This window comes from Saccopteryx leptura, chromosome 2, assembly GCF_036850995.1.
Source record: "Saccopteryx leptura isolate mSacLep1 chromosome 2, mSacLep1_pri_phased_curated, whole genome shotgun sequence".
Taxonomy (NCBI): domain Eukaryota; kingdom Metazoa; phylum Chordata; class Mammalia; order Chiroptera; family Emballonuridae; genus Saccopteryx; species Saccopteryx leptura.
In genome coordinates, this window is record NC_089504.1 from 140,993,560 (window position 1) to 141,007,226 (window position 13,667).

A 13,667-nucleotide genomic window follows, 5' to 3' on the forward strand; every position below is an offset into this window, starting at 1 on the left:
TTATACTACAAGGCTGTAGTAATCACACCCAACATGATACTCGTATAAAAACAGACACATATAGATCAATGGAACAAAACAAAGAGCTCAGAAATAAATAAACCCATACCTTTAGAGTCAAGACAAAGAAAGCAAGAACATACAATGGGGTAAAGATAGTCTATTCAATAAATTATATTAGGAAAATTGTACAGATACATGAGAAAAATGAAATTAAACAAGCTTCTTACATATCATACACAAGAATAAACTCAAAATGGATTAAATACTTAAAAATTAAGAATTGAAATCATAGAAATCTAGAAGAAAACATAGAAAGTAAAATCTCAGACATTTCTTGTAGTAATAACAAAATAGAAATAAACAAATGAGACTTTATCAAACTAAAAAGGTTTTGTATAGCAAAGGAAACCATCAACAAAATAAAAAGCCAACCCTTTGATGCTGATTTAGTAAGACTAAGATAGCTGAGAAAATAACGGTTTTCCTGCTTCTTGGAGATGTACAAACTGCTTTAGTTCATGTCCATTTGTTAACACTTCTACGTTCTATTTTGTAACCTCTTTGATGGAATAAACCAAAGTTAATTTCTTTTTTTTTGTTCTTTTGTGTGTGTGTGTGTGTGTGTGTGTGTGTTTATTGTATTTTTCCAAAGTTAGAATTGGGGAGGCAGTCAGACAGACTCCTGCATGCACCTGACCGGGATCCACCCGGCATGCCCACCAGGGGGCGATGCTCTGACCATCTGGGGCACTGCTCCATTGCGGCCAGAGCCATTCTAGTGCCTGAGGAGGAGGCCATGGAACCATCCTCAGTGCCCGGGCCAACTTTGCTCCAATGGAGCCTCGACTGTGGGAGGAGAAGAGAGAGATAGGAAGGAGAGGGGGAAGGGTGGAGAAGCAGATGGGCACTTCTCCTGTGTGCCCTGACCGGGAATCAAACCCAGAACTTCCATGCACTGGGCTGACACTCTACCGCTGAGCCAACCGGCCAGGGCCTAAACCAAAGTTTTTAATTCTAACTTTTACTAAAGCAAAGCATTTCTCTAAGCAAATTATTAGGTAGACTAAACAGAACTTAGTAGGCTTTTAATAAAGTAAGTGATGACCTTGCAAATGTGTTTTCTTGTTTTGCTTAAAAACATATTTCATGTTTTAAGGATTAAGAAAGTGGGTTTCCTTGGAATTTTCGATGTGTAAGAATATAACAATTTTTACTAGTTGTCCAGGCTAGGAGGTAATATACCATAATGTCATAGCACAGTAGAGAACACTGACTTTCAAGTAAGGTCTGTGTTTGAATCCCTGTCTCTTTTTGTTTGTTTGTTTGTTTTGTTTGTTTTGATTGTATTTTTCTGAAGTTGGAAATGGGGAGGTAGTCAGATAAACTCCCACATGTGCCTGACCGGGATCCACCCGGCATGCCCACCAGGGGGCGATGCTCTGCCCATCTGGGGCGTTGCTCTGTGGCGACCAGAGCCATTCTAGCGCCTGAGGCAGAGGCCATGGAGCCATCCTCAGTGCCTGGGCCAACTTTGCTCCAATGGAGCCTCGGCTGCGGGAGGGGAAGAGAAAGATAGAGAGTAAGAAGAGGGGGAGGGGTGGAGAAGCAAACGGGCGCTTCTCCTGTGTGCCCTGGCCGGGAATCGAACCCGGGACTCCTGCATGCCAGGCCGACGCTCTACCACTGAGCCCACCTGTTTCACATTCTCTGGGGAATGTATTAAACTTTGGAACTTGATCTGTAAAATGAGGTTAGTAAAATTCACATCATTGGGAAGTTATGAATCTTAAATAAGCTGACAATATAAATTGCTTAATATGTTATATTCTGCATAGTAAACTGTCAATAAACCATAACAATTATTATTACATTATTAAGGTTGAAACATTCTTAAAAACAGTTCTAGAACTTCTTGATGACTTTTAAAAAATAAAATAATATTTTTCATAAATTTTTATTTGAATTATTGGGTCTTAAATTTATTTAAAATAACTTATCCAAGATTAATACATAGCATATAATCTGACACTGTTTCAAAACTGGGAAGGAGTTGCTCATGTAAATCAAAAAGACAACCTGCTTTCCATATTTGTAGCATCTACAATTTATGATACTACAAACACCATAAAATAAATATAATAAGAACTCTCTTATCTGCCTCATTTACTTATTGTAAGGATCAAATGAACTGATACATGTGAAATTTCTATGTAATGTATCAAATATCATTATACAAGAACAAAATACTATATATATATAGTATCAGTATTGTAATTAGTAACAGCATCTTAGCTAATTCTTGGGCAAATACTATGTGCCACTGTTCTAAAGGCCTTACATTGTCTTATTTAGTCTTCTTAGAATCCTTATAAGATAGATATTCATCTCCATTTAAGATAAAGAGAACAGTGCTAATTAAGATTTGATTCCAGAACTTTGCCTTCAAAGCTCATATGCTGAGTCAATATACTACCCTGCTTCTTCTGATAATGTAAAAAGGAGTAGGAAACAGCATAAATCCATGCAAAATTAAACCTAGAATTAAGCTAGTTATTTCAGTACCTTTTATAGCTTATTATATGCTTTGAAGTTATTTGAAAGTCTATTATAAAGCAATTCTTTTTTAAGCTCAGACATATAACTGTTATTCTTTCAAAAACGTCTTATACTGAAACACCACAGTACAAAAGTTTCTATATTTTATCTAATTCTCTATCTGCTGCTTGAGAGAGAGAAAAATTTATTGTTAAGACTGTGGTTCTAAAAACAAAAAAGAAGTTTCATGACAATTATCTCTCAAATTATTAAGTTTAATATAAGCTGAGAACTTGACAGGAAAATATTTGTCATAAACTTTACATATATCTAGACTGACAATGGCCTCAGGGACATTTGTACATTCAAGTATGAAAAAATAACTTTTAAAATGAAGGAGCATGTTTAATAAAAAGCATGGCATGCTGCACGAAATATAACACAGGCAGAAAAGATGATGTCGATGTCGTCAATAATGGAAAAGCAATAAAAGCTGTAAACTCCATCTTTACTTGTGTGCTTATGTTCTAATAATAGCATATATTTAAATTAAATCACAATCTATTTATTTTTATGACACAGAGTTAAATGCATTTAAAAAAAAAAAAAAAAAAAAAAAAAAATGAAGCCCTGGCGGGTTGGCTCAGCGGTAGAGCGTCGGCCTAGCGTGCGGAGGACCCGGGTTCGATTCCCAGCCAGGGCACACAGGAGAAGCGCCCATTTGCTTCTCCACCCCTCCGCCACACTTTCCTCTCTGTCTCTCTCTTCCCCTCCCGCAGCCAAGGCTCCATTGGAGCAAAGATGGCCCGGGCGCTGGGGATGGCTCTGTGGCCTCTGCCCCAGGCGCTAGAGTGGCTCTGGTCACAACATGGCGACGCCCAGGATGGGCAGAGCATCGCCCCCTGGTGGGCAGAGCATCGCCCCCTGGTGGGCGTGCCGGGTGGATCCCGGTCGGGCGCATGCGGGAGTCTGTCTGACTGTCTCTCCCTGTTTCCAGCTTCAGAAAAATGAAAAAAAAAAAAACCAAAAACAAACAAAAAATAAATAAATAAAAAAAAATAATGAGAGTTTACCTCCTTCTCTTTGGACGATGTGATAGAGGTGGACATTGTGTAGAATACATTCCAGATCTTGGTCTGTATAGCCTTTGCCGTGCATGTCATCCACTGAATCAGGATAGATGACTTGATCCCGAAGACTTCCAAGAGACATGTACGGCCTATGAAACACCAAGCACACGAGAATCTTAGTAAAAAGTCAGCTTGGTTTACTTGGTGTGACATCCTGGTGGTCTGAAAACTGTACAGCAGACTTTAAATACCACATTTCTAGGATTATATTTATTGCCAAGTGATAAGTATTTTTCTCTTGGACATGACAGGATAATACACTGTTATGTTCATGTAGAGACTTCCTGAAACACAGCCACAAGTAAAATGTTCTATTTCAAAATCTAACAGGAGATAGCTGAATATTTTCAGCATAGAAATACATACTTGCTTTGCAATATTCTATAAATGTTGCTTCTGTATTTCATCAAATAGTATTTAGGTTAACTATTTTAAAATTTAAGATTTGGGTCCAACAATGTGAACAAATTTTTTTTTTTCAAAATGTCTTTCATAATGAGAAAAATCAAAATTAAAACTACCATGAGTTTCATAAATATCAGCTTGGCAGAGCTTCAAACACTTGACCACTCACTCCAGTCTCTGGAGAAGCAGGCACTCTCATACAATGGTGAAAGTATAAAGTGGCACAAACCTTCGGAGGGGATTTGGCAAACAAACGTATCACTTGGTCTTTGGCCCACTTCTATGAATTTAGTCTGAAGATATACTTCAAAAATACCAACAGCAACAAATAAAGTACAGAAGATTATCTACTGCAGCATTATTTGTAATTGTAAAATATTGAAAACAACTTAAATGCTCATAGAAAGGAGACTGAGTAAATGATAATACCAGCCATATATATGTAGCTAAAAGAAAAAAAAAACAGGATGCAAATATCTCTATGAATCAATATAGAGTGATATCCATAAAATATTATTGTTACAAAAAGCATGCAAAATTAGATGCATAGCAGGGTTTCTTATGGATACAGTGAACTACATAATTCTTTGTTGTCAAGGGATACCCTGTGTATTGTGGGAGGATTAGCAGCATACCTGGTCTCTATCCATTAGATGCTAGTCGCATCCAGTACTGTAGTGACAAAAATATTCTCCAGATCCTGTTCCCTGGAGGACAGAACTATCTCCATTTGAGAACCACTGATCTATATAGTCCTTCCTTCCCTGGTACCTATGAGGGATTGGTTTCAGGACCCCTCGTGGATTCCCAAATCTTTGGATGCGTAAGTCCCTTATGTAAAATGGCTGCCCCTGCAATGACTGCTCTGCCCATGGGACCCAGCTGCAGCTATTTCAAGCACGCAGCCTGAAGAGAGCAATGTGTTGTTGAGCCCATCTGACAGTATACATGACTGAACCCAGTTAAGACTGCTACATAAACTTTAAAGATTCTATTGGGCAGGGGCAGAAGTTGACTCATCTGATAGTTGCCCAAGATGATACTTGTATACGTCCTTGCTTATTAAAACAGCTACCCACCAATCTGGGGTGGTCTGCCTCTTCCTTCAGTCTCTCCTTGCTCTCTGTGTAGGAAGCCAGTTGGCAACTAACAAAAGTATGTTAAGATAATATTAGCAATGTTAATTTTCATGAGTTTAATGATTGCATTATGGTAATGTTAGTGACTATTCTTGCTTTTTGAAATTACACCCTAAAGTAGTTAAGGGTGAAGATTTATGATTACTGCAACTTAAAAAAAATGTGTGTGTGTGTGTACAGCTGTGTGTGTGTATATGGCTGTGTGTGTGTATGTGTGTGTATGTGCGGAGAGAAAGAGAGAGAGTTGAAGGTTACAAATACAAAATATGTTTTGTAGACCAAGTGTTATTTGGTTCCCATTATGTACAAATGATTTAGTTGACAATAGATTTTGTAACACATTTAACCAATATTTGAAAATCAAAATACTCATATTTCAATTATACATATATACATTTATATGATAAGATTTTTAAATTGGTATTTACAAATATAAGAAATCTGTGGTCATGTTTTAAAAATGGAGATATAATGTATACATCATAAAATTATAAAATTTACCCTTTCAAATTGTGCAATTCAATGACTTTTAGTATATTCACAAGCTCATGCAATCATCACCATTGTCTAATTTTAGAATATTTTTTTAACCCAAAATGAAACTCTGTACTCAATAGCAGACAATCCCCATTCTTTTCTCCTCCCAGACCCTGCAACTACTAATCTACTTTCTGTCTATTCTGGACATTTAATATATATGTATCATACAATATGTGGTCATTTGTGATGGTCTCTTTTCTGTTAGCAAGTGTTCAGGTTAATTCATAACGTATCATGTAACAGTGTTTTATTCCTCCCTATGGTTGAATAATTCTATTGCATGGATGTGCCACATTTTAAAAATCCATTCATTGTTGATGGATATTTCAGTTGTTTCCCTATTTGGCTAGTATGAATAGTGGCATATACCTATGAGTGGAAGTGCTGCAGAATATGGTAAACGTGTTCAACTTGTTGAGGAATTGCCCAACTCTTTTCTAAAGTGGCTGCACAACTTCTGGCCACATTTCTTCACTGTATCTCTATGTCTTCTTCTCCCGCCTTCTTCTTTATCTTTCCCTCTCCAGTCTAACTATATATTTTTAAAAATACAATGAGGACACACAATTATTTGTTTATTGCCATCATCTTAAGCACTGATAAAATGTAATGATATCTTAAATTAATATTTGGTAATAATAATAGTAATATAAAATAAAAATTGGCCACCAGGGTCAAAGTGCAGTCCTTTACTTATTACACTGACACTACTTAGAAGAAGAAATACTAAAAAACCTTAGGAGAAAATACTTTTGCTAATTTCCAAAGTGGTGCCAGCTCTAATTTAATGTATATCAGAAGCACAGATATCCTCTTAACTTACCATGAACCCCAGATATTTGATCCACAGAACAGCCATGACACAATACTTAACTGAGATTACAATGATTACAATACATCTGAGCATTCATTTCACAAGTGTTTCTTCCCCAACCCCCACTATTGTTTCTACAGCAGGGGTCCCCAAACTACTGCCCACGGGGCCGCATGCTGCCCCCTGAGGCCATTTATCCGGCCCCCGCCACACTTCCGGAAGGGGCATCTCTTTCATTGGTGGTCAGTGAGAGAAGCATAGTTCCCATTGAAATACTGGTCAGTTTGTTGATTTAAATTTACTTGTTCTTTATTTTAAATATTGTATTTGTTCCCGTTTTGTTTTTTTACTTTAAAATAGGATATGTGCAGTGTGCATAGGGATTTGTTCATAGTTTTTTTTTTTTTGGTTTTTTTTTTGCATTTTTCTGAAGCTGGAAACAGGGAGAGACAGTCAGACAGACTCCCGCATGCGCCCGACCAGGATCCACCTGGCACGCCCACCAGGGGCGATGTTCTGCCCACCAGGGGGCGATGCTCTGCCCATCCTGGGCGTCGCCATGTTGCGACCAGAGCCACTCTAGCGCCTGAGGCAGAGGCCACAGAGCTATCCCCAGCACCCGGGCCATCTTTGCTCCAATGGAGCCTCTGCTGCGGGAGGGGAAGAGAGAGACAGAGAGGAAGGCGCAGCGGAGGGGTGGAGAAGCAAATGGGCACTTCTCCTGTGTGCCCTGGCCGGGAATCGAATCTGGGTCCTTCCCACGCTAGGCCGACGCTCTACCGCTGAGCCAACCGGCCAGGGCTGTTCATAGTTTTTTTTATAGTCTGGCCCTCCAACGGTCTGAGGGAGAGTGAACTGGCCCCCTGTGTAAAAAGTTTGGGGACCTCTGTTCTACAGGATTCTACCATAAGACTTGATCAACTGGCAACATTTGATGGCATCATATTTTATATCTACGTTTCAGGGAAGATGCATAGCATCAAGGTTGTGATAATGGACTCTGGAGAGATGGTTCTGGGCTAGAATCCTGAACTCACCATTTACTAGCAAAGCGACCCAAAGTCAGATCTTGAGGTACCTTATATGCAAAATAACTTACTTTAATGTATGTTATAAGGATTAAAGGAGGCAATGTAGTCAGAACACATAGTAGGCATTCACTAAACTCTTAAGGAAAAAAACTTCATTTCTAGTTAGGCTTAAGTTTTCTATCTATGTGATAAAGCAACCTTTAAAAAAAATGTAAAAGTATTTCTATTTAGCCAGCTAAGAAACATGTAGTGTTACATCTCATAGTAACCTTTGATTATTCTCAACACTATTAATAACTACCTAATTACAACAATTTTAGAGATTATATTCTGTTAAACACTCAAGAAAGTCTCAAGTTTACCTAGAAGTACTTTGATTAAATATTTTATTTTTATTGATTTTTTATAGAGAGAGGAGAGATGGGTGTGGAGCAAGAAGTGTTAATGCATAGCCACTTCACTTTAGTTGTTCTTTGATTGCTTGTCACATGTGCCTTGACCGGGCAAGCCCAGGGTTTTGAGCAAGCAAGCTCAGCATTGCATGTTGGTACTTTATCCACTGCGCCACCATAAGCCAGGCTTGAAGTACTTTATAAAATTAACTGAAGGGCCATTTAGTTTACTAGAGCAATATATGTAGCCTCAAAGTTATCAATATGCTTTCCTTGTTTTGGAAGGGCAAGACTTTTCAAATTCTTTCAAAAGATAACTTAATATTATTTAAGATTTTCTTATGCCTTTTGAAATCTATCAATTCTCTTTGATGAACAAATATGGCAATTTATCTCAAGAGGGGTCTTAACTCTAAGGCAAAGCAAGATAATTGAATTATGTTTTGAAATGCTTAATTTCTTATTGAGTTTATGAGTCAGTACTGTTTTGAGTACACGCTCTTAAAATAAAAAAAAATCAAATCAAAATAAAAAAGAAAGTTGGTTTTTTCCTTTGTGACAGAGACAGAGAGAGAGAGGCAGAGAGAGGGACACATAGGGACAGACAGGAAGGGAGAGAGATGAGCTGCATCAATTCTTCATTGCGGCTTCTTAGTTGTTCATTGATTGCTTTTTCATATGTGCCTTGACTGGGAACTCCAGCAGAGCAAGTGACACCTTGCTCAAGCCAGCGACCTTGGGCTCATGTCTATGATCCCACGCTCAAGCTGGTGAGCCCATGCTCAAGCCGGCAACCTCGGGGTTTTGAACCTGGGTCCTCTGCATCCCAGTCTGACACTCTATCCACTATGCCACTGCCTGGTCAGGTGAGAAAAGTTTTTTTTAATTCAATCAGGGTGAGATTTAAATAAAATGTCAAACCATAAACATTTTATGATGCTAGATGAAAAACTGCAAATATGTCCATATAATTTGTTATTTGAGATATTGTCACTCAAAATGATTTAATAGTGTATGAAAATTGCAACCTTAAAAATTTATGTAAAGAAAAGACTGAGAAAATGTAACAAAAATATTTTATAAAATTATATACAGGGGTTCCTTGGGTTACAATATAGTTCTGTTCCAATGACAGTGATTTTGGTGTAAGTTGAAACACACCCAAGCCTAAGTCACTACGTAACCTAACACAGTTGTAAAATCACAAGCTAGAGCATAAAAACACAACTAGGCCACAGAAAAAGGAAAAGGACATAAATATAGTATGCTGTACACTGTATTATATTAACTGAAAAAAATGACAAAAAATGAACGTAAAAATAATTTCTTACCTTTATTTCTGTGGTTGACTTACACACTGGAAGGGGCATTGCAAGGTGGGAGAGAGTGACCTATTGGGAGGAGGGAGCTAGAGAGGCAGGAGAACCTGCAGAGGGTAATGGAGCTACTGGGTCAGGTGGATCAGGATTACCTAAGGAACATGCAGCAGACGCTAGAGATTATTCTACCTGTACACAGGTGTTTCATTTCGAGAAGCAGCTGATGTAGAGGGTACAAGATCTGTTGCAGGCCTCTCTACCTACTTACAGAATTGTTACAGACTAGTCTGGAATGTTGATGACTTTTTCTAACCAAACTAGCTTGTCCACATAATCTGTAAGTATGACGCTAACAGAGTAAATTGAAACACTCACGTCTCAATTTTTTAAAGTTTTTATGGGAGTGAGTGTCATTAACTCGAAACGTCATATTTTGAGACTGTCATAACCTGAGGATCCCCTGTATGTATGCCCCTGCTGAACAGCCCAGTTGGTTAGAGCTTTGCTCCAAAGCACAGAGGTTGCTGATTTGATCCCCGGTCAGGGCACATACAGGAACAGATCAATGTTCCTGTCCTTCTCTCCCTTTCTCTCTCTCTCAAATCAATAAATAAAAATTTTAAAAATGTTAAAAAACAACCTTTAAAAATTATATATTTATTAAGGGCAATAAATATTGCTTTATTAAAATTTTTTTGCCTAATTATTGTTTTATATAATGTGGAATGGTGAAAATAGGACATTATCTATGTGTTTAATGAGGTACATAGTAACTAAGGGTACTCTAATAGGTTTTATTAATATAATTATTTTAAAATGTTATCATGAAGTTAAAGTGATCACAGAATCCTCTAGAAAGTCTGTATTAAGACAATTTGGTATGCTGTTGAATCTATTTGAAAGCACAAGGGAATGGAAGAGCCTATAACCAATGTTTATGTGATTAGTTTGCATGTGATCCTTTTTCAAACTCAAAAGTCTGGAATTTAACATTTTAAGCTAGCTCAAGTTTCTCTAGTCCTACCAAAGATATACATAACTAATAAGTATTTAAAGTACCCTTTACTAAACTTTCCTTTCTAGATATGTAGATTATCTATTCAGATTATCTTCTAAGTATTTCAGGTACATCAATTACCATGTCAGAATGTTATGAGCTTACTTGTTCTGGCCCATCAGGAAGGAAATCATGCAACATACATAGTATAAGCAATAATAATAAATGGATTGCTTATAATTAGTAGCTAACAAAAGAGAAACACTATATACTTTTGATTTACTTTCTCTAAGTAAAAGTCAAATTCACCTCTATTTGTTGTGGGGAAAAACTGGAATAAACCCATAGGTATCACATTATAATTTAAATAATTATCATGGTTATTTTTCTTTGTAATCTAAAATTCCTTCAAATGCACATATAATTAAACTATCAATTATAATGGTAAAATTATTTGAGATCAAATCCACTCTCAGTGATCTGGGCTTTTTATAGTTATTACTAATGTCTCAGGGTACTTTTATAATTTGTACTATATACCCCACTTTCTGTACATTTAATTATCGACAATTTATGGCTGTTTTGGTAAAATGTTGAAATTTATTAGGGTTTATATTTGTTTATTTTTATATTTTTCTCTATTTTTTTTCTACTTAATAGGGACAAAGATAGAAAGAAGGAGAAAGCATGGAGAAATGCTAACTCTGTCTTTGTGCTTGGAGTCTCTGGAATGATCACCTAAAATGCTAAGTATTTCATAGTCATCTGGATTTTAACAATACTGATAAAAGTTTCACTGCAATTTAACTATATTTAAGGCATGTGTTAAATTTAAGAAGATCAATAGCTAAGATCTGCTGTATTGCCATAGTAATAAGAAGTCAGGAATCCGAAAACCATAACTAGCTATTAATAATTCATATAAATGTACATGTCAGAACTAATCATGTCATCAAATTTTTTTATGAACAACAAAAACAAGATTTGAGACCTCAATTCATAAGTCATTCCTAATATTTTCAAAATAAATAGGTAGCAAAAAAGAATACACAACTGAAGAGAAATAGTTATATTACTGAGATTATATTTTTAGGATAAAATATTTCTAGGTGCTAAAGCAAAGAAGTGCATGTTAGATTCAGGGAGTACTGGGGCTGCCAAAGAGTGTAACTATTGAAGGAACAGGGAGTGCTGCAAAGAGTGTAACTATTGAAGGAACAGTAAGTGCTGATATGGCTCCTGTGAGGCTCCTGTGAGGAACAAAGAAGGTCAGAGACCCTTATCAGAAGTTTAGGTTTGAAATTCACCACTAAGCTAAAACAGGCCCCTGTTGCTATGCCGGCCCTTGTTGCTATGCTGCGTGTGACCTCCCTAGCCAATAGCTAAACTGCCACTTCTGCTTCTGTATTATGCTTGCTCACTTAGGATATATAAGGGCCTGGCTGTAAGCTCCAGGTGCAGCTTCCGTTTGCAGCTCCTTGTGGGCACGGTGTCTCCGGGACATCTTGGGAGTTCGCCCCTGCGCAGTTTAAACTGGCCAATAAAGTAACATCTTAATTCCTGAAAGTCTCCAACGTTTGTTCTCATACCCGGTGGATGCTACAGTGCACATCCTCCTTAAGAGCAAGGAACGTGTTCATTATAATTAATAAAAATAATGTTAATGGAATAATCAAAGTATCAGCAAGCTAATAAGAATGTATGTAAATCATTTAAAAGTCAACTTTGTTAATAGTATTTATTAGAGCCCTAGCCAGTTGGTTCAGTGGTAGAGTGTTGGCCTGGCGTGTGGAAGTCCTGGGTCAATTCCCAGTAAGGGCACACAGGAGAAGCAACCATCTGCTTCTCACCCCTCTTCTCTTCTCTCTCTCTCTCTCTCTCTCTCTTTCTCTCTCTCCCTCCTGCAGCCATGGCTCAATTGGTTCAAATAAAATTGGCACTGGGTGCTGAGGATGGCTCCATGGCCTCACCTCAGGTGCTGAAATGGCTCAGTTCTGAGTAATGGAGCAACAGCCCCAGATGGGCAAAGCATCACACCCTAGTGGGCATGCCTGGTGGTTCCCAGTCGGGGTGCATGCGGGAGTCTGTCTCTCTGCCTCCCTGCCTCCCTGACTCCCTGGCTCTCACTTAATAAATAAATAATAAAAGAATAATAAAATTAAGGTAATATTTTTGAGAAATTAAAGTTGTATAGAGAAATAGGTTTTAGACGAATAGGAAAGAATAGAGAACATATTATAATTTGAAAGTAATTTGAATAAAGGTAAATTTAAAGCAATTTCACTTTTATATAAGACTATAGCTTCTTTCACATTAACATAAATGAATGAAAGCCAAGTACTTATGTTAACCTTTATGCTAAAATTGGCATGGATTGCCTTCCACCCTCAACAGTAAAAGGACTCTACTTTCAAACAATAGTTTGATGTCAATACCATTTAAGCATACCAAGCAAACAACCTTAGTTGGTGATATTTACTTGCAAGGTTAGGCAAAAGAACAGTAATTTTTTAGAGACATGTCTCCTGCTGCAGGCAATAAGCAAGACAAGTGACCTTAGAGTCAGACACATCTAAGTTCAAATGTTAGCTCCAACATTTATCAGCCCAGGACTTCAACCTCTCTCTAAGTGTTCTCATCTACGTATACACTAGGGATACTAACACCAACCTTATGTGTTATCATACAGAAAAATAGAAATGTGTGTAAAATAGTGACTAGCACTCAGTAATTGTTTGACACATTGTAAATTAATTTTTTTTTTTTAAAGTAATAGGCCAAAGATGCTCAGCTCTTGCTCAGATACCCTAGGATCTATCAATTATATCAAAATGTCATAAGATTCTCAAAATAAAAATCAATATTAATTCAGTTAATTTTAAAAATACATAAACTATCATTGAAGGGATGAGTAAAAAGTGCCATCAGAGAAAACATGGATTCAACTCTGGCACTTTTAAAAGCTAAGATTTCATGTCAAAAGCTCTTCTTAAGAAAAACAGTTGAAGAAAATAGATATTTTAAAAAGTGAATGCAAACTATAAAAGGAATGATAGTTATTCCCCATAAATGTGGGGAATAACAGTGTTAGAGGGGCTTTAATTATTATGATTGCCTGAAAATATTTAAGGTCAAATGGTGGGTTTTTAAAAATTACAGGTAGATGTTTTTAATATGATTATTTTCTTAATCTGAAAATAAGAGGTGGTGAGTTCAGAGAGTTTGAATCCAAAGATTTGGTAAAATCTAATCCTGGCTCTGAACTGCTGGGTAACTCTCAGTATTAAAGTCTCTAATCCCTTTGAACTCCAATTTAATTATTTAAAATGTTCCATTTAGCATGACTTATGCAAAGCATAATC

At 37.0% G+C, this 13,667-nt stretch overlaps 1 protein-coding gene across 1 annotated transcript in view; it reads right to left on the bottom strand.

Annotated features, from left to right (window-relative positions):
- The window catches only part of ABCD2 (ATP binding cassette subfamily D member 2), a 59,198-nt gene that overhangs the window by 15,563 nt on the left and 29,968 nt on the right, over positions 1–13,667 (bottom strand). Inside the window, exon 7 of the mRNA XM_066368962.1 lies at positions 3,612–3,757. Within this exon, the coding sequence (XP_066225059.1) occupies positions 3,612–3,757 (146 nt within the window). The remainder of the gene's footprint in view (positions 1–3,611; positions 3,758–13,667) is intronic.